This window comes from Amblyomma mixtum, chromosome 3 (assembly GCF_055824585.1).
Source record: "Amblyomma mixtum isolate Tamu chromosome 3, ASM5582458v1, whole genome shotgun sequence".
In the NCBI taxonomy this organism is placed as follows: Eukaryota; Metazoa; Arthropoda; class Arachnida; order Ixodida; family Ixodidae; genus Amblyomma; species Amblyomma mixtum.
The window spans coordinates 331,697,159-331,717,982 of record NC_143014.1 but is presented as its reverse complement, the minus strand read 5'-3'; the positions used below and the strand labels follow the sequence as shown (position 1 = coordinate 331,717,982).

General features: G+C 46.8%; 1 protein-coding gene across 4 annotated transcripts; it reads left to right on the top strand.

Annotated features, from left to right (window-relative positions):
- Positions 1–20,286, top strand: LOC149355956 (uncharacterized). 4 transcript variants are annotated; one of them, XM_089584055.1, is made up of 8 exons: positions 2–139; positions 1,087–1,213; positions 3,154–3,229; positions 4,570–4,619; positions 4,704–4,966; positions 15,859–15,928; positions 18,552–18,625; positions 20,132–20,286. In XM_089584055.1, exons 2-5 carry the CDS (start codon positions 1,090–1,092, stop codon positions 4,871–4,873), a joined length of 420 nt encoding a protein of 139 aa, XP_089440181.1. In that variant the 5' UTR covers positions 2–139; positions 1,087–1,089; the 3' UTR covers positions 4,874–4,966; positions 15,859–15,928; positions 18,552–18,625; positions 20,132–20,286. The 4 variants fall into 4 exon arrangements, 1 of the variants encoding a protein (XP_089440181.1); XR_016291587.1 differs by having other exon boundaries at positions 4,516–4,966; XR_016291589.1 differs by lacking the exon at positions 1,087–1,213 and having other exon boundaries at positions 1–139; positions 4,570–4,966.
- Positions 20,287–20,824: the final 538 nt, after the last annotated feature.

Here is a 20,824-nt window from a genome sequence, read left to right as displayed (position 1 = left end):
GAGGCAATTTATTGAAAAACGTTCCGAAGTCTTTTTGTTTTGTTTTTTTTCGACTGTCATCGGCACTGTCATTTGCACGTGATTGTGGGCGTCGGTGGTGTTGTGCTGCAGAAGCTACTTCTCTCGTGTTGGACAGCAGGTGAGACACATTTCTTACAGAAATTATGCTTGAGAACACTGACATAAATAGTCAGCACAAGCAACTGTTGCGTTTTTACATCAGACATAACTTCACCAGCGAAAGGACGAGACACGAGGGGAAGAACACAGGACACTCGTCCTTTCGCTGGTGAAGTTATGTCTGATGTACACCAACTAGCCCACATGGCTACCTTGTTACGTTTTTACATCGCAGTGAGCTGTTAACATAGGGCGTAAGACGCGCAGTGGCCGTGTGGGTGGTTTGTTTACAAATGTAGGGGAGTGGCACGAGGGCGGCATGGGGGTCCAGAGCACGAATGACTACAGCATAGAATCATTGCGCGGTGCAGTTTTAGGCCAAATTGCTGCGCAGTCTTGAAACTTTTTACTGTGACTAATGCGAATATATTGTTTTGCTCGCAGTGAAGCGCATTGCACATTGCACCATATTTCCGTATACGTACTTGCGCAGGAGCGGCGTGGCGCGTATTTCAAATCCTGAAAGGGCTCGTATTTGTACGTTTCGGGTACTTGTTAACTGCGCCTGCGTTCAACTCCTATTTAGACTCAAAATGTACTGCGTGTATTTGTGTGGCAGCGATAGAGTTGTGGCGCGATTTGCTTTTACAATGACAACAATTTTTAGCGTAGTTGTGACACTTGCTCTGGACTTGCCTGGCTACAGCTTCTGTGAGACGATGCTTCCTAAAGAAGGTAGGCCTGCGATTGGGACGTTGCAGGCGACTATCGCAAGTGGACTCATGATAATCGCTTTAGCGTGAACTTTTGGCACTTTTTAAGCGAGGCTTGTTTACAGTCCTTATAACTTTCTTTCCCTTTTACATTATGCCTAATGGCAAACACCTCGAATAAAAAAAAAAGTTGTGACTTGCTATGTTGTTTTGATTACTCATAATAACACATGCATGCATTAACATCCTTCAGAACATGCTGCCATGCCATCTGGCTGCACTTCCTACACCAGCTACTCCTCTGTGTCGTGGTGCCAGAACAACGGCAGAACGCACAAGAAGCCAGGGACTAGTTTGTTCTGTATACCACAAGAGAGCGGGTGCGTTGAGCTTTCTTATATTTTGGATTTCTTTATGCTTACTGTTTGGGCAGTAAGGGTGAAAACAAAAATCGTTTATTCACATTTGTAGCACTAGCTTCATAATAGGAAGGCTTGGGCAAAACTGCTTCTTGATTTGAGTTTAAAATATTGTATTGTAAATTATTACTACTACGGGTTAGTAAATATTGGAGCCATTATTTCGGAATGACTGCAGTGGTGGAGCAACTAAACATTTTTTTTTATTTTGGATAAGCCTTAAAAAAAAGGTGCAGAAAAGGATATGTAAGCAGGGCTCTCAACAATATTGGCTTTGTCTGATATGTATTATTTCAATCGGCGTAGGTGTTAATTCAAGACCCCCTCAAGAAAGCAAAGTTATGCTTTTTTCTCAGTGCCTGTGATAAGCTTACTGCGGACCCCACAATTTTTTATTCCTTAAAGTGTGGCTCTATTAACTGCCTCTGGTACAAACATCTTGTGGTACCAAGTGTAAGAATATTATTCAAGCAATTACGCTTACGCTAGGTACAGTATTTGTCAAAGGTAACCAGGCTGCATGGTTTGCTTCTAGCTTGTATAGTGGAGCCCCTGTGGCTTTCATAAAGATCAAAAGGTGTTGGAAGGTAAGAAGACCCCCAGTCCTTACCTTTAACGACCATTTCAGCTTCAGGGATGTTGTAAGAGCTCCAATGTATGAGCTAGAAGCAAACCATGCAGCCTAGTTATTTTTGACAAAGACTACATCATCGTCATTGCAGCATGACAGCATGGGTGCAGTAAACTGGAAGAGACGACCTTCTGAGAAAGCCGGCCAGCCTACTGTATGCCACATACAGGGTTTGCAGTGACCATTTCGCTGCAAAAGATTTCATGGACCCTGGCCACACGAAGCTCACAAAGCTGGCCGTGCCTAGTGTATACCGTGACTACCTGTCCTTTGTCTTCTCTGTTAATACTTTCAGGTTTGCCTATATTAAGGAACGGGATGTTATTTCTATCTAACCTTTCTGTACCATGCTAGCCTCGGTTTGTATGCAGCCTTTATATGCTCAATCTTTATATTACCCTGGAATAAAGTTTCCTCGACACTACATCTGTTTATTAAATACTGCATGCTGAATTACCACTTGCTCCGAACAGTAGACAAGCCTGCCAAACAGAAAGAGCCCTTGTTGATTTATGAATCCAAAGCCTTTTGTATAGTTCTGTTGTCTGTACAACTTGGTCAAATAATTTCGGTACGACGCATTTCACACAAGGTATTAAGCGAGACATTCTGTCCGGCCACAGCCAAACGTGAGTAATGCGCAAGCAATTAGAAATTTGCGCCAGTGAAACCGAAACAACAAGTGTGGGCCAGCTGCTTCATCTAGCGGCTTGGCTTCACTAGTGGCTAGGTTCCTTGAAATCGTTTTGAGCAACATGGAAGAAATTCGTGCCAGTGAAACCGAAACAGGAAGTCTGGGCGTGTTCCTCTCACCAACCGCTAGGAGCGCTACAATCGACTGTGCTGCTGTGGTCTTTGGGAGTGTCCTCTCTTATTCGTTTTTTCTCTATATTCTTAGCCTGCGGCTTGCTCTCTTGCTTTCATGCTCGCTCTGCTCGCTGAAGCTGCCAATCCGATATTGCCTTGCTCAGGGGGGTGGTTACCTGCGAACGTCTTGAGTTTGCAGCGCGCTATCTGCTAGAGGCTCGCACACGCCCACAGTTATATGTGTTCTGAACAACAGCAATGTTATTTGGGAATGACGACGATGATGCTGATTTTACTGTGCAACCTGGCAGGTGCGTCGTTTGGAACGAAATAACTTTGTTCTTGGATAGGTGGCATTAATTTAGTGGAATTAAGCTACTGCTTATCGGAAGAAGTGATACTTTTCGTCATCGTGATCTCCCGACAAAGTGTAAGGTATTTATTCGTCTATTTTTTCTTCCAGCTCGAAGCCGCAAAGGCCGGCAACAGTTCAATGACATACACGCTTCCGAAGCAACCGTCAGTTGGTTAAGCCTCTGGTGAGTCGTGTCTACCATGTATATAACTGCAGTCATGGCGACGTCATTAGACTTACCTTGTTTTTCTTGCAGATAAACAATCTTCGTCCGGTACCTTATCGCTAATACACGCTGCTGCTGTTCAAGCATTTAAGTAATGAGTCATTAAACCTCTGAGTCACATTGGTTAGCTCCACTTCCAGGATTTAAGTGCATCGCTGTGGCACCTTATTTTGAAAGTAATTAGAAATGCTGCCGAGATTTATGTGTGTGCCTCTAAACGCGCCCTGCGTGCGGATCGAGCCTGACAATTGTTTTCGAAAGTTTTTCCATCTGTGCTTGACGGTAATGCTCTCTGAATGCTGTCTTGTGCAGTAATACGGCATTCAGATACATTCGCGAGTCACTGCTGTTTTATTTACATCTCGACTTATGACAGTATTCGCTTCTTATCTGCGGCACAAGCACTGTCATCTTTGTATGCAAAGTTCAACCCCTTGTAGATGGAATTAATCCTGAGCCCTCCGCTACGCCAGCTTTCCTCATGGCTCACGTGCAGATTTGTGACGTTACACTCCACATACCAAAACCCCAGTGAAGTTCGCGGTGCTGTATTTTGTTTACCGCCTCCGGTCGCGTAGTGTAATGCCCATTACGTTCTTTCTTTTGGGCCCTCTGCACAACCGCACAGGATGGGTCAGCAACCCACCGGGAGAAGAGGGGGCGCCGAATGGCGGGGGATTACGGGAGACGTCAAACTCCCCTCATGGATAGAGTCTTTAGGGTGCATCCTGGGTGCACGTGTTTACGGCGAGGCAAACCCGCGTCCCAGTGCGTGGCTTTGTGCCATGTCTGCAGCGGCGTGCTTTGACCTATTGTCACGCTAGCTGCAGGCATGAGGAGCGATGATGAGAAACAGATGGATTGAAGTGGCTTTCCTTGAACTTGGGCAACCGGACGTTGGGAAAGCGAGTGTTCGCGAAGCTCGCAGCAGGAAAGCGTAATTCTCAAATCGTGATGGTGGAAAGTGTAGATATGTGTATGGAGTCGCGATGAGCTACCTTTTTTCCCCAATCATTGATTGGTTGTGTTTTCCTTTCCCCAATAAGTTATTGGGTGGATGTTTGTACAGTACCTGATTGGTTATTCTTCCCACCGAGGGCGGGGACATAGGTTTTAAAACTAGCTGCTTCGGCAGGACCGAGGGCTGGTTTCTTCACGTAGAAGTACGAGCCAGTCAAGTGTAAATATGTCTTCCCCTTGCTATGATCATTCTTTGTGTAACCTAAAAGAGGTAACCTCTCCAGTCAGGATATCAAGTGGCACAGTTCGACAGGATTTGCTACGTCTTTCTGCTCGAGGTATCTGACGGAGGGGCGGAAGATCAAGTCGGTGGACAAGCTGCAGAGCAGTACGTCCTAAAAGGAGGAACGTCAGCGTCATAGAGTGACGTTGGAAGCTTCGGAGACTGCTGGTCATTGTCAACGGGACGTAGGAGGCTCAAGTCAGCGAGGAGCTGAAGGAGCCAGGCGACCGACATGTCGTGGAGTTGCCAAGTCCGTGAGCTGTGGAAGGAACCAGGCGTCCGCGTTGAGGTTCAAGAGAAGAACCAGGCGACCAGCGAGTCAAACGAGGCAGGAGGTTCAAGTCAGCGAGCTGCTGTGAGAGCCGGGGCTCAACTCATCCGCGTCGAGGAGCCCGCTGTCGTCACTCAGGGCGACGAGATCACCGCGCCAGAGGAGAGCAACTAGTGACAAGGTAGGAGACCTTTTTGCTTTCTCCGAATTCACCATGTCGGTGTAGTGTTTTCGTGCTATAAATGATAGCACAGAAAAGGGAGATGGCTGCCGTGCAGTACGATCGGGAGGGCATGATGCACTGTTGGGAGAGTGAGCAGAAGGCAGAACAGCTGCTTGAAATTGAGAAGTTGAAACTTCTAATTGAGCGAGAAAAGATAAAGCTCACACAGATGCAGTTGAAAGTAGGACAGGGAACAAAAGCTGATAGCGAGGTGTTATTCGCTGCAGTTCAATGTTTTCACTGCATGAAATTTGGGCATCTAATGATTGACTGTCCGAAATCGAAGCGAGAACAGCATGTTCCCGTATTGAGAATGACCTGTGGGCCAGTGGCTATAGGTGTGAAAGCTGCAGCGGTTAGGCATCAAGGCCCAACTATGTGTGCCGTGCCAGGAGAGATGGCTGAGGGCATAGGGGCGTTAGTCACGCCTGTGAAGCACTGCCTGTCAGAGAAGACCCAAGAGGCACATGAGTGCATTGTTGTTTGTGAACAGGAGTTCAGCATTGTGCCAGGGCAGGTTGGTGTTAAATCTGAGGCAGCAGTAATGCTCGACGAAGCGACAGAGCAGGCGCCAATAGCGCGAACACCCTTCGCAGGCAAGTGTAAGCTAGCTCTCAAATATGAGGTGGGTAGCCAGCCGGAGCTGACACCCTGCGCACTGACAGCTCATGTAACGGAAGGTGTAGAGAAGTTGATAGCACCTGAAACGCTCTCACTGCTAGAGCAACCAGAAAGAGAGCGGCTACATGAAGAAGACGAGGAAGCTGATTTTGAAGAGAATTTCAAAATTGCCCACGAACCTGTTCGAGACAAACCCGAGACGCCGGTAGAGCTTCAGGCAGATCCGGAAGCTGCAAAAGTTTTTCCAGCAGTAGCGTGGCTTTTTGGGCTTGTTGGTACATACTTCAAAGCAGATTGTCAGCTAATTGAGATCGCTGCAATAGGTTGCGCGGCAGGTAGGGAACCGGGAAATTCGGATAATGCGTCTGTCCTTGTGGGTATTGGCGTGGAGGAGACACAGTATGTTTCATTGCCAGAAGTGCGTAAGCAAGCTGGTGAAGACAGTTGTGAGAAAAGAAGGCGTCACAGCACAATTTTCTTTGAACGAAACGTCGGTGGGCACCAGTACGAAGAGCTAGCGCTACATGAATCTCAATGCAAAACTGCATGTGAAGTAGCCGATGAGAGGCCTGAGCGTACTGTAAAATTCAAAGAAGTGGAGAATGGAGACGTGAGGGCAGCAGCAATCTTCGTAGCCCGCGGGGAGCAGGTGAGCTCTATTGACCCGATGGCGGCGGCAGCCTTTGCAACCGGCGCTGTGCCGGATCATTCTGAATTCTGGTCCAATTTTGTGGACAAAGCTCAACAGAAACTTGATGTTCTGTTTCGAGATGTAGGCGGATAGAAGTAATTTCTGCCGGTTTGGGGCACCGATCTGACGTGAATTCTGGAATGTGCAGATTGGTTTCCGGCCTTGTGTGTGCGGGTTGAAATATCCGCTGTGTGCGCGCATGTGTGCGTGCTGGTGGACTGACCGGACAGCCGACGTACGTGTGTGCGTGCGTATGTACTTTTGTTGTTGGACACCGTGGCTGAACTTTAATGTCCCACTGACAACAAGTGTCCGTGTGACATCCTTGGTTAGGAGGAGTGAAGTTCGCGGTGCTGTATTTTGTTTACCGCATCCGGTCGCGTAGTGGAATGCCCATTACGTTCATTCTCATGGGCCCTCTGCACAACCGCACAGAAGGGGTCAGCAACCCAGCGGGAGAAGAGGGGGCGCCGAATGGCGGGGGATTATGGGAGACGTCAAACTCCCCTCATGGATAGAGTCGTTAGGGTGCATCCTGGGTGCACGTGTTTACGGCGAGACAAACCCGCGTCCCAGTGCGTGGCTTTGTGCCATGTCTGCAGCGGCGTGCTTTGACCTATTGTCACGCTAGCTGCAGGCATGAGGAGCGATGATGAGAAACAGATGGATTGAAGTGGCTTTCCTTGAACTTGGGCAACCGGACGTTGGGAAAGCGAGTGTTCGCGAAGCTCGCAGCAGGAGAGCGTAATTCTCAAATCGTGATGGTGGAAAGTGTACATATGTGTATGGAGTCGCGATGAGCTACCTTCTTTCCCCAATCATTGATTGCTTGTGTTTTAGAGCGCAGCTCTTTGGCGTCCGTTCCTGGGTTTCGCGTCGTCGTCGGCGTTGTCGTCGGCCTCGTAACCAGCTCCGCCCCCTTTCATCCCCCCAGCGCTAGCAGCGACCGACTGATACCGCTGGATGCCGCTGACGCCGCTAGAGAGTCAAGATAACGTGACTGCATAGAACACCGTCGCCGCCATGCAGAAAGAGGAGGAAAGGGTCCCCCCCCCCCCCCTGTCGGCCTCGTAACCAGCTCCGCCCCCCTTTCATCCCCCCAGTGCTAGCAGCGACCGACTGATACCGCTGGATGCCGCTGACACCGCTAGAGAGTCAAGATAACGTGACTGCATAGAACACCGTCGCCGCCATGCAGAAAGAGGAGGAAAGGGTCCCCCCCCCCCTGTTCTTGTGTGGCGGATAGGGTGCTCTTCAGTTGCCGACGCGCCGGTTATTTCACGTAGGCCCCGGCACGTCGACGAATACGTGACCACCTTCCCACGGCTAGACCTGGTTCTTAGCGCTGCGGAAGCGAGGGTATCATATTGTTTGTGTCGGCATCGGCGGCGTTGTCCCTGAAACCAACTCCGCAGCTGGGGTTGACTCACTATCGAAAAGGTGAAACAGCTTATTTGCTGCGCTCAAATTTCGCATTAGGAAGTAACGTAATCGTCGGTAATTTTTTTTCCTTTCCCCAATAAGTTATTGGGTGGATGTTTGTACAGTACCTGATTGGTTATTCTCCCCACCGAGGGCGGGGACATAGGTTTTAAAACTAGCTGCTTCGGCAGGACCGAGGGCTGGTTTCGTCACGTAGAAGTACGAGCCAGTCAAGTGTAAATATGTTTTCTCCTTGCTTGTATCTTCCTTTGTGCTTTTAATTGTTATAAAAAGTTAACCTCTCCAGAAGTGTCCTCTTGCAATGTGATTGAGCAATTCGAATCTGCAAGACGTCAAGAATCCTGCAACAATCATCTTCAACTTATGGGGTTGAAAATCGGGGAGATAAACACGTATTCCCCGTTTAACCGCGGCTGAGCCAGTTCAAAACCGCGCAGACCCCACCCCGTGGTCGCGTACGCTACTGAGCGCACGCCGACCACGGCGGGCCGTGCTCTACGGGAACAACGGAACGACACACTGGCTGACACAAACAAGGCATTTATTGCTATAACAACAATAACGCCAGCTAGCAACAAAATACACTGAGGAATCTAGGATGTCCGACTCACCAGCACGGCTACGAGCGAACGTCCGCCCACGGTAGGGCAAAGGGATAAACTCCGAGGTCGAGCGGGACGGGCTCGGCGGGAGTAAGTTCCGACCAAGAGGCGCCCGTCGACGAAGAGCGAAGCTGCGAGCGAAACGTCCGTTCGCTTCCCGGTGCCGAGGGAGAAGAGACCCCGTAGCTCCCCGCGAGCGCGCAGCAAAACGCCATCCGTGGCGCTGGTGTCGCTGCGACGCGAGCGCCCTCCCCTGTTAGTGGAAAGTCACCGAACCGAGAGGAGTGCTTTGCGGAGGAGCTAACCACAGGGAACTAGCGCGTTGAGGGAAAGCGAACGCAGGGGACGAAAGCGTCCCCACATCCCCCCAACCTTAAATAGACCCCCGTGCCTGCAAGTTACATGCTATGGAGGAGTCTCCTGGTCTTCATGCACTTGAGGCAGGTCTTGCAGCGGAGGTCACGCCGACAGCGTGCACGCAGTCTTCCGCGGTATTCCGAAGGCGGCGTGAAGGTCTCCGCTGGGACGGCTCGCATGGCCCGCGGACTATGTGTCCGCAGGCCCGCGAAGAGGGCCGGTTGACCACTGCAGGCCAAGATTCCGCAGTAGTCGCCAGGGTAACAGCAGCCGGAGGTGGCTGCTGTCTGGTCTCGCCACGTCTGCCCCGGATGGATGCGGTGAACAGGATACAGGCCGCTCCGTCGCAGCAGGCGGCAGCGAGACGATGTGCACAGGACAGCAAGCCGGAGTGGCTCCACTGGATCTGCAAAATTTCCGAAACACACTCCGCACGCCTTTAACGTAGGTCACGGGAGGGGAAACGGCGTACACAAGGGCCTGGTGGCTCAATGCTCAACTCGCTAGCAAAACGTGTCAGGCGGCTGTGCAACGCAAAGTTCGAATGAACAAAGCCCTTTCTTGAGTTGAACGAGAATGCTCGGTTCATGCGAGGTTAAAAAAAACGGGTGGCCAGCAAAGTGCGCCCCCTCTCAACACCACGGTCCGGTGGTCATGTCACTTTTGACAAGGTGCAGGCAGCTATGAATAGCCTTAGGCCTCACCACCATAGTGACGGTCGATGACCCCCAACAAAAGAAAGACCCGAAACGGGTTTCGTGCGCGCAGCCGCGAGGAGACATCAGCTTTGTGGGGTGGTCCTCCCCGCTCACTGCACAAAGCAGCTTCTGAGCGATCGGCGCCCACCATATCGGACGGTGTCGGAACGCCCGGTGCCGAGCTGCAATACCAGCGAGCTCGTAACGGCACCCGTGGCCCCAGGCCACCCGGCTCCCGGAGCCGCGACTCCCAGAGTCGAAAAAGAGACAGCGAGAAAATATATACAGAAAACTCGGACCACCCACGCGGCTTCCGTACTCACTCGCTTCGGGCTCGGCAACTCCGCGGGCGCTGGGCCTCGCGCTCCCTCGATGCGGACCAAGTGGTTCTCGTGCTGAAGAAACTTGAGAAAACTTGACAGAAAACACGCTGAGCATGTCGAAAAGTTCAAACATGCTGCAGCGCAATACACCTCGCACTCAAGAAAGCATGCCGCAGGTCCTAGCGATCAAAATTCACACTAGGCCTACCACTTGTCAAATCCGGACAAAGAGCGTTCCTAGAACCGAACTGACAGTCGTCCAATGTTCCAAGAGCAGACCCCACGTTGGGCTGCCAGATGTGGGGTTTAAAATCGGGGAGATAAACACGTATTCCCCGTTTAACCGCGGCTGAGCCAGTTCAAAACCGCATGGACCCCACCCCGTGGTCGCGTACGCTACTGAGCGCACGCCGACCACGGCGGGCCGTGCTCTACGGGAACAAAGGAACGACACACTGGCTGACACAAACAAGGCATTTATTGCTATAACAACAATAACGCCAGCTAGCAACAAAATACACTGAGGAATCTAGGATGTCCGACTCACCGGCACGGCTACGAGCGAACGTCCGCCCACGGTAGGGCAAAGGGATAAACTCCGAGGTCGAGCGGGACGGGCTCGGCGGGAGTAAGTTCCGACCAAGAGGCGCCCGTCGACGAAGAGCGAAGCTGCGAGCGAAACGTCCGTTCGCTTCCCGGTGCCGAGGGAGAAGAGACCCCGTAGCTCCCCGCGAGTGCGCAGCAAAACGCCATCCGTGGCGCTGGTGGCGCTGCGACGCGAGCGCCCTCCCCTGTTAGTGGAAAGTCACCGAACCGAGAGGAGTGCTTTGCGGAGGAGCTAACCACAGGGAACTAGCGCGTTGAGGGAAAGCGATCGCAGGGGACGAAAGCGTCCCCACAAACTGCAATTCCCCTCTATGAGATCTTAAGATTTCAACTGGCGCAGCCGTAGAGGGGACATTTTTAACTACCACTGTTTTTTTTTGTTGTGAAGCTTTGTGTGGTGGGTTTTGTAGAAATTGTATAATTGGCTTAGAACAGAAGATTGCAAGGCAGACCACTGTAGTATGTGTTGAAACAATGCCCAAGCAGAACATCGTGTTCGAAAAATAGGTCTTTAATGTTGGTAGGTGCCAATGAGTAAATTACTCCCTTAGTATGGATCTTTAATGAATCACATGAATGCGTGCCATATATTGACAGCGCTCTAATAAATTTCATTTTGTGTTAATGCATGTTATGCAGAATCTATCAAGTGCCCCATCTCCCAAGCATTCAGTGCCATCTGTTACACATGATTGTGGTATTATGTGAAGTTTGACGACGCGAGGCTGCATGTAGGCTTTGAGAAAGCCATAGTAGGGGGCTCTGGATTAGTTTCGACCACCTGGGGTTCTACCTGCACTGACATTGCTCAGCACACGGGCATGCTTGCATTTCACCTTGACCGAAACTTGGCTGCTGTCGCTGGGTTTTGACTCCAGGACCTAAGGCTCACAGCGATTCCTTCTGCCAATGTTAAAGCCATCCCACATGCAGAAATAGGAGCAAGCATTCGTGTTTAGATTTGTGCTTGAAACAAAAGGTGGCATTACCAGTAAGGCAAGGTGTCATTCCTGAAGTGTCTGTTGTTCCCTATAACCATAATTAAAGGTACGGAAGCAAATGAAAGGCGATGCATGATGAAGGTTCAGAGGTTCTGGATGATAATGTTTGAACAATGTATACATGCAAAGAATGCGATGTGATACTAAACAGTGTAAAAATATTATCTAATGCTCATGTAGCCTTGGCCAAAATTTTTTGATTCTCTAGGTACTCCAATTTGTTACCTTAGAAAAGCTGGAACATCTGTTGCATTTTTTCAGCATTTAGCGAACTACAATGTTGTGCGTGTATGCAACGAACCCCTTAGTTTCATGCAAACACATCTGAAGAGTTTGAACTTTTTTGTGTGCTGTGCTTTATTATGAGCACAACTATCAACATTTGCTTGAATATGAAACTTGCCAATGTTAAGAGGAGGAACATGTGTACAAAGTATACATGCACGTGTCTTTATACTGTCAAGGACCTTGCTCATTAGTTTGTGTTAATTTTCTTTATTTTATGTGTGTGTGTGTGTGCGAGAAAGATCTCAACGGCAACACAGAATTGCTGCTGGGATTCTTCATTATGTAGGTTGCCGTTGCCATGTAGCACACAGTGGTTATTTTTCACTCATTGGTGCAATCTCTGTTCTGCTGTGGCTTTATGCTACACTTGGGGGCTTAAACTCTGAAGGTCAGAAGACCTTATGTTGTGACATTTTTTTTTCCTTTCAAAATGGGCCTGATCCTGTGCACATGCTGAATGTTTTCTGTCATCTTCCCCTCTCCACATAAACATAGGGTCATCAGCCACCTTGGGGAAGTTTCTGGTTTCAGCCCTGACATTTTGATAATGTTAGTGGGGGATTTTTTGAATTCAATTTTCTAGCTTATCAGTGAGGCACCATTGCCGAGGCATTGTCGAGGGTCACTCAATGCTGCTGCCATTTTGCATAGGTCATTTTGTCCTAATGAAAAGCTGCAACTGGTCCTCGCCAGCAGTCTGTTCTTGTCAAGCTGCTGCAACTTCCAAGAAGCCCAAATGTAACAATGCTGTTCAACAAACTTCAAAACTGCTCGAGTGAAATCAATGAATCATTGATTACCAATGATATAGACCACAGTAGTGAGGGTTCTACTGGGGTAAGTGACAGACAACCATGCAAGTACACTTTTAAACAGCCGTAATTTTTCAGCCATGATACCATGTACGTCATGCACAATGAAGGGTACTATTGTTTACTTTCTTTTAGGTAGGAAAAATGATTGTAGCAGAGCAGACATCTGGGCTAGTTGGTGGGAATTCATGGCGGAAAAACAGCGCAAACTAAGACAGAGAACACAGAACAAGAGGGGAGACACAAGCGCTGACTCGTAACTAAGGTTTATTAGAAAAACAGAACAAAATATATACAGTAACCACCCACGACTGCGCACGTCATAACCTCGGGGAAACAGATTACGTGCATGGCGTGAAAGAGGTATCTAAACAGGAGCGGCGCGTATGCACCCGGTTATTCAAGTATCTAAATTTCATATCTGACAAGGCCACTGAAGGTTCGCTGACGCACTGTTTGCCGTTTTTTCGAATAAAGAATGCTTCCATCAGCTCCCGGGTCACCTTGTCTTGGTGGCGTAAAAGCACATTAGTTTTCGGGAAAAGGGTAGTGCATTTGCAAACCCGGCAGTGTGTGGGTAGGTTGTGTTGCGAGTCACTGCCGAGTCAGTTAAGGTAAATTAGTTCTGAGGACGTTCTGAGGGTGTTCAGTCAGTTCGGCCGTGGTCTAAGTTTTACTACGGAGGTTCCTGTTGGCAACGAGCTACGCTTTCTTGAAATGTCTTTGAGAGCTACTCCGGGACACCTCTGCTGGATGTATCGCCCGCGCACTGTCAAGCCACTCCTCGGTTATGAGTCAGGGCACTCAAAACTGATCAAGGACGGTATCGCTGTTTGTTGCCTTAAGGCTGCCACATCTAGGTCCTGCCACCCCTGTGTTGTGGAAAGTGTGTCAGAGCAAGTGGTACGATTGAAAAGTAGTGGTTTTCCCGACCACGTCATCTCCCGGGCAGGAGAAAAAGTTCTGAGGTGGATTAAGACAGGGGCCAACGGAAGAGGCCATGTTGACTGTGAGCTCCGTAGACCGGCTGTCGTTCCGTACGCTCGCAGGCTTTCCCATGGGTCAAAGAGCGTGGCAAAAAGGTACGATGTCAGGGTGGTGTTCTCGGCACCTAAGAAGCTCACTGCAATTTGCCCACAAGTGGACCAAAAACTGGCGGCTGGTATCCTTAAGAATATCAAGGCTTGTACAACAAAATGTGTCGCCTTTCATTCCTTGCAAACAGGGTGTTGTATATCTTTTGCCACTGTCTTGCGATAAAGAGTATATCGGGCAAACGGGTTGCTGTGTAAACGTAAGGCTTTTTGAGCACCGCAACTTACTCGGCAGTAACTCACGAGACAACCTACCTGCACACTGCCAAGTTTGCAAATGCACTCCCCTTTTCCTAGAAACTAATGTGCTTTTTCGCCACCAAGACAAGGTGACCCAGGAGGTGATGGAAGCCTTCTTCGAAAAAATGCCAAACGGTGCGTCAGCGAACCTTCAGTGGCCTTGTCAGATATGGAATTTAGATACTTGAATAACCGGGTGCACACGCGCGCCACTCCTGTTTAGATATCATGCATGTAATCTGTTTCCCCTGAGGTTATGACGTACACAGTCGTGGGTGGTTAGTGTAAATATTTTGTTCTGTTTTTCTAATAAACCTTAGTTGCGAGTCAGTACTTGTGTCTCCCCTCTTGTTCTGTGTTCTCTGTCTTAGTTTGCGCTGTTTTTCGACCAGGAAAAATATAAAGTTCTTGCAGTTAATGCAAATTCCATGTCCCAAACCATAGTTGAAGTACCAGCTTCCACAGATGCAGGAAGTATCAAACAAGGTGACTTGCTGCGAAAGTGAAGCCCCGAGCAAAACAACATAAATATTTGCCTAAGGCTGGAATATGCCTGCAACGGGAATTTTTTTCAAATGATCAGTTGATTGATGGATTTGGCTATTTGCTTTCAAATTGCTGCAGATGCCAAAGTATGTATGTACAGATTAATTGGTGTAAGACAAGAAGCATTTTAGGTTATTCATTGTTCCTCCTTATGTGTTGTGGACAAATTAAAGAAGTCAGCTGACAATCTGTGTTAATTGTTCACAATCACAATTCATGTTACTGATGTTTATAAAACGAAGTTTCCTTTCTGGTGGTTCCTGCATACCTACCTACCTACCTACCTGGAGTATTCATGGCCTCTAGTTTTCCGCGATTCTGCGAAAAATCATGGATTTAAGCATTTTTGACGGGACTTTCTACTGGGAGCCAAATTCTCATTTTTTGATACAATTGTTGTTACAGACATCAGTAGGAATGACAGAACCATGGGAAAATAACTAATTTACCTTATTTTCCTAAATATAACATGAGAGGGAGTTTGAGGCTCGAGCGAAGTTTTAAAGATAAGATTGCAGTTATAACAAAATCCAAAACCCTTCAAGTCGACCATAGCTAAAAGAGGATCTGCTGCCGTTCAGGTTACTACCAGGAAAAAGGTTGCAGTTTGCAAGCGTGCCTGGGCTTAGTTGAGAACCACCAGTCCTAGCTGCTAAGTGTCAGGTCTACTTGGAAACTGCTCGAGAGGTGTACTGTAGTGATGCAGACATTGCACAGTTTCTCTCTAAGAAAGACAAACAGGACGGAGACTTCGATTTCCTGCCTTTCTTGTCTGGAATGGAAGTGACCCCAACCCTTTCTTCCATTGAGCTCAAATATTTGTCTTTCACAATGAACCTTGTTGAAGCAGAGGGGTCATTCATTAATTGTAGAGATCTAGTATCACACAAGCTTCATTCTTTGAGTGGAGATAACAGGAAAGCATTACTTGATGCAGAGATACACCAGCCACATTCAATTTTTGAAGAGGGACCTCTGCAGCATGTAAGGCATGTGCTTGGAAAATAAACTTGTATGTTTCTTTCATAACACTGCTTCCTGCGGAATTTCATGGAGTCTTAATTCTTCATCCGCAGAATTTAGGATTTTCCACCGCAAAAGGTTATGGTCCTTATTCATACTGGTGTTAGTTTAGCAAAACATTGCTTAATCAGGTCTTGCCTCAAGCCGCCGTGATGGCTCAGTGGTTACGGCGCTCGGCTCCTGACCCGAAAGACGCGGGTTCGATCCCGGCCGCGGCGGCCGAATTTCGATGGAGGCGAAATTCTGGAGGCCCGTGTACTGTGCAATGTCAGTGCACGTTAAAGAACCCCAGGTGGTTGGAATTTCTGGAGCCCTTCACTACAGCATGCCTCATAGTGTGACTCGCTTTGGGATGTTAAACCCCTGTTAACTATAAAGCAAACCAAGGTCTTGCCTTGTAGTGGCCCCTTGAGCTCATTCATCGAAGTTTGGCAGTGTGACAAGGATTTCATAGAACCTCCTCGGCCTGCTTGTCATTTCCCACCTTTCTCTCTCTCTCTTCCAGTGCAGGAAAGAAGCCAAGCAACCTGGGAATTCTAGGCATTGCAGTGCTATGAAACCATGAAAAAGGAACTGTAAGTTGCAAAAGCTGTGAGATTCTGTGCTAACTGCAGTTGCAACGGTGCGCTGAAAGCAACTCTAGCTTAGAAAAGAAAAAAAATTACCTCTTTCAGCTGTGTATTAGTGCTAGGTACAACTTTAAGAGCGGTTGACAAGAGTAGGCCATGGTTCGCAGCGTCCTGTATTACTCCGCTGACCAACCACAACAGTAAACACAATCACCTTTTTGATGTTTGACTCTCTGCAGGGGTGGCCAAGTTGTTTGAGAATCCGCCTTGCATGTGGGAGGTGTGGAGTTCGATCCCCAGTGCTGCCGGGTACCCGCCCTATACAAGCTTTCCCGTTGCCTGGTGCTCAGCTTCTTTAGGATGAAATGCTTCTGAAATGGGTCTTCGACCCCACCTTGAGAAGATGAAAACACTTTATGCCATGGTGCTGTTCGGCCCTAGATGCCCTTGCACCATAAAAATTCAGTCACTTCAAAGTTTGATGATATCAAACAGGAAGCATCAAAATTTGTGGCCTTTAATTTCATATGGCAGTTGGCTTCTTGTTTAGGCAACAAGAAAAATTTTGGACTACTTTTTTGTTGTGGAGGAATTCTGTGTAGCAGTCTTGAATGTGGGTGGAGATTCAGTGCAGAGTCGAGTTGTATCAGACTTAATATTTTCTGTGGTGCTGTGTGAGGCTAAGATTGCACTGAGCCCTCTGCCCTGATTGGAGATTTGGGCAAAATTGTTCTGCGCTCCTCTATTGCCTGTATGGTCATGGATAAATTGTATTACTTCTTTTTCTTCTTTCTTTCAGTCCAGTGCACTCGCCATAATCATTCTTTTCTTGTAGAAATTCTTTTACTTCGGTTTGCAGCCAGCTCCAACACCAGAATGCTGTTTTCATTCTACTTTTTTTTCTTTGACAGTCAGCATACATTGAGACATCATGTGCTGTTAATTTTACACGTATGCACAATTGTCACTGCCCTGCGTATTCTTCTTATAGCAGTGCCATGCTATGTATAGGGGTTGCCTCTGAAGCATTCTTGCAATTCCATTAGGTGGGAAGAAAAGAGAAAAGGTTTTGGATGTGCAGGGGACAAATCCTGCAGCCAGTACTGCATACTTCCTGCTGTACTCTTTTGTAACACGAGCAAAAAACTGTGCAGTTCACATTTTGCTCCTAAACATATTAAAATTAGTTTTACTGGCATGGGAGTGTACCTTTTTATGCATTGCTTTAATGGTGTTGTCGATAACGCGGTACAAGTAACAGTGTTACCGTTAACGCGTTATTTTTTTCGGTAACTTAGTAACGCACTCGTTACCATTTCGGAAGTGTAACGGGTAACATACTTGCGTTAACATTTTTCGGTAACGCGAGGTGTCACGTTACTAGTTACTTTTTATTTCAATTGTCCCCCTTCGCCTCTATTTCAGAAAAAAAACGCCGAAAATGATGGTGCAAATAAACAGTCTCCAGGTGCTCTCGACGACCCTTGTTGCGGCTCGCATGCATGCCAGAAAACACCTGCCCTTGACAGCGCACTCATCTAAAAAAAAGCACAAACACGCATTCACACACTTGTCCCAAACCACGCACACACACACAACTCTCTAAAGAGGGACGCATGCCGAGCCACCGATCGGCCATTTGCAGAAATCTTTAAGGCAGTTGCTCCGTAAGCTTGTTTTCTAACCAAAAGGTCTCGTTCCCAGGTGTGCACTCTTGCATTCTTTGCGTAAGCAGTTCCCTCTTCTGAGTAAACTCAGGAATGTCGCCAGTTTACTTCAAGATGGCCCCAAGAGAGCCGTCGAAAGAGTACAATGGTACAGCACAGAAAAAGGGATTGCAGACAACCGTCTGTAGCACCGAAGTAGAGGGAAGAAAAGATAATGGGCCTTAGTGTAGTAGTGAGCTACCTCATACTAAACTTATTAAAAATTTTCTGCTAACAACACTGTCGCTCCAACTTTCTCCCTTCATCAACATTGTTTTCAAAGTAAATTTTGCTTATTTCTATCTGCAACTGCGGCTACGTTTCTGCTTATTAAGTTCTTAAGCGACCGAGGCTGACCTTGAACATGTTGACAAACACACGTATTTTTTGCGATAATTGTGCAGGTTCAAGTGAATAAAAACTTTATGTGCGCACATGTTTTTCCGGAACTATGCCATTTAAGCATTTCCTTATTGCTACACAATTTCCGCGTAATTACGTAAGCAGAAGCACACCAGAATTACTCTAAATTTGTTGAGTTGAGCTATGTTTGCTTTGTGAAGTTGGAGTTATCTGAAAAATTAGCTTTATAAAATTGTTAACTTGAGTTCTTACAGCGATGACGCACTGAATAAAATTTACGGCCATGGAGTAACGGCAAAGTAATGTGTGATACTTTTTTTCGGTAACAGTAATGGTAACGCGTTACCTTTTTTGTAGGTAACGTAGGGCGGTAACACGTTATTTTATTTTTAGTGTAACGAGTAACGTATTTAGTTACTTTTTTTCAGTAACGCCTACAACACTGGGTACACTGAAAACTCAGTGTTAAGTGTGTGTTTAATGGGGCGTGAAGACTGAAGAACACTACAGTGTCATTGTCAGGGACTTTCTTTTGATTGTCATGGTCGTTTCTATTTCAGTACAAGCTATTTTGTACAAAGAGAAGCAACAACAGGTGGCTGTTACTGCAATAAATGCACAATTTACCGTCAGGGTAAGTGGAGCCTTTCATACCCTTCTTAATTGCTACTGGGTGATAATATGGGTGGCAAGCCAACTATTGCTCACTGTTCTGTCCATCACACTTTAATCTTGAGCCAAAGATTTATGTGAGCCTCAAGGAGGGACCTTGTATTAGGTCTGGCAGATTGATTGTGGTGCATGCGTTGTGTTTTCTACTCAGGCAAGGCTGTATGCACCTCTTTTGGCCTTTCTCTTGGAGCAGTCCCCATGTCACTGGGCCTGTAGGCACAAGCGTAAATAAGGGCAGCACATAAATGCATTAAACCAGGTCGCCATTTTAAAGTTCACAAAGTTTTGCTTGGATCGTTACAATTTTGTAATGTACAGATTCACAGTTTATCTCCGCTTCCCTTTCTCAGCACTGCTTTATTTATTTACATATACTGCAGCCCAGATGGGGCTATTGCAGGAGTGGGGGAAAAAAAAAAGGCAGAGAGGGACAACATATTCAGAAGTGAACACCATTAAAATACAGAACAGAAATGCAACAGACTAATCACAGATTTGCAACAACATTGAAAAATAGGTTTGGTTCCAGGGAACGTATATCACCGGTAAAGAATTCCATTGTTCGATAACACGAGGAAAAAACTAAATTTGAACATATCAGTGCGCGTGTGAATGGGTGTTACATTCAATGGGTGGTAGCTCCTTGTGGATGAAGATGCTGAAAAATGCAAATACTCAGACAGTGAAGCAAAGCGGGATGAATTGGCTTGCCTCATTCGTGCAAGAAGTGAGCATACTTTCATGTGTATTGCTGAAGAAAAACAAATGATGGTGCACTGATACACAATTGTCACATTTACTTCACATTTACTTGTCATTCCGTCCGAGTGTCAGCATTGGCTTGCCTCTTCGTGCAAGAAGTGAGGAGCATACTTTCATGTGTATTGCTGAAGAAAAAAAATGATGGTGCACTGATACACAATTGTCTAAGCAATGGAAGAGTAGCATATGCATGCAGCACTGGGTACATCCCTGGATGCAAAAAAGTGTCAGCAGCTGAGGAGCTCATTTTAAGGCACCCTCGCATTAGTGTTTTGTGTGGGAAAAGGCATGAACTAGTGGAAGACTGTTCAGAACGGATGCTTTTTCTTTCTTTTTTTTGCATTTCACTGACGCCTATCTGTATATAGGTAGGGCTTTTCAATCCTGGGTTTTATTTTTCTAATTCAAAAAAGGGGGGGAGCGTAAAAAAATTTGTAGCTTCATTTCAGGTCGAAGTCTGGTTTCTAAAAACAAAGGTCCATAATTCAGGGCTTTTTCAACTCAGTTCTTGCAGCAAAAGACAATGTAGTATAAGCGCTTGTCTGTATATGGTGCATAACATGGTCTTTTCTGTTATCTTTTGCTCATTGTTTTCATGAACAATATGGAACTGAAATTGCTCTAAAGAACTGTTTACCTGTTCAAATGCTTTTTGTTTCTCATAATGTGCAGTAATTTTTTTTGTACACTGCCATCTCTTGCACAGCACTTCCCCATCTGCGCAAGACCTGCCTGCCTTTGTGCACTGGGAAAACATTCATTCAGCATCACAGTGACTATTTTAAGTGCACAAGAGCCTTTGAGCAAGATGTTGCTATCGCAGTGTTGAAACAGCAACATCAATAAAACATCTAGTCTGTATCCATGTCTTCCTCGCTCCTAAAACACACTTGTTGATCTTATCATGGAATTAAGCCATTTTATGAATAACAAGTGTTAGAAGAGGGTTAAATCATCAGTCAACTGAAAACACTCCTCTTCAGCACTGGATACGTGCTAATTTTTGCTGGGCGTCTTCCTTCTCTAGAAGGTGATTATCGGGTAGAAATTGGGTTTAACCTGATCTTTGAAATATTCTTGGGATGTAAGAATCGGGTGAAACCATGTTTTACCTGAAAATGAAGTGCCTTATATATAGTATATACCGGGTGTTTTTTTTTAGGTCCAAAATTTTTAAAGAAAGGTAAATTCCTTTACATTTATTTTAACCCTGGGGCTATACCGAGGGCTACGGCGGACACCAGGTAAGAGGCAAACTACTTTAATTAGTTCGCTGATTAACTGAATACGTTAATTAACTTTTATAATTTTTACTTTAGGGGATATGTTGTATTAGCAGTATTGGAGATCGTCTTCCAAACAGTCCACCCAAGAAAAAAGATTTGCATGAAAAAATTTT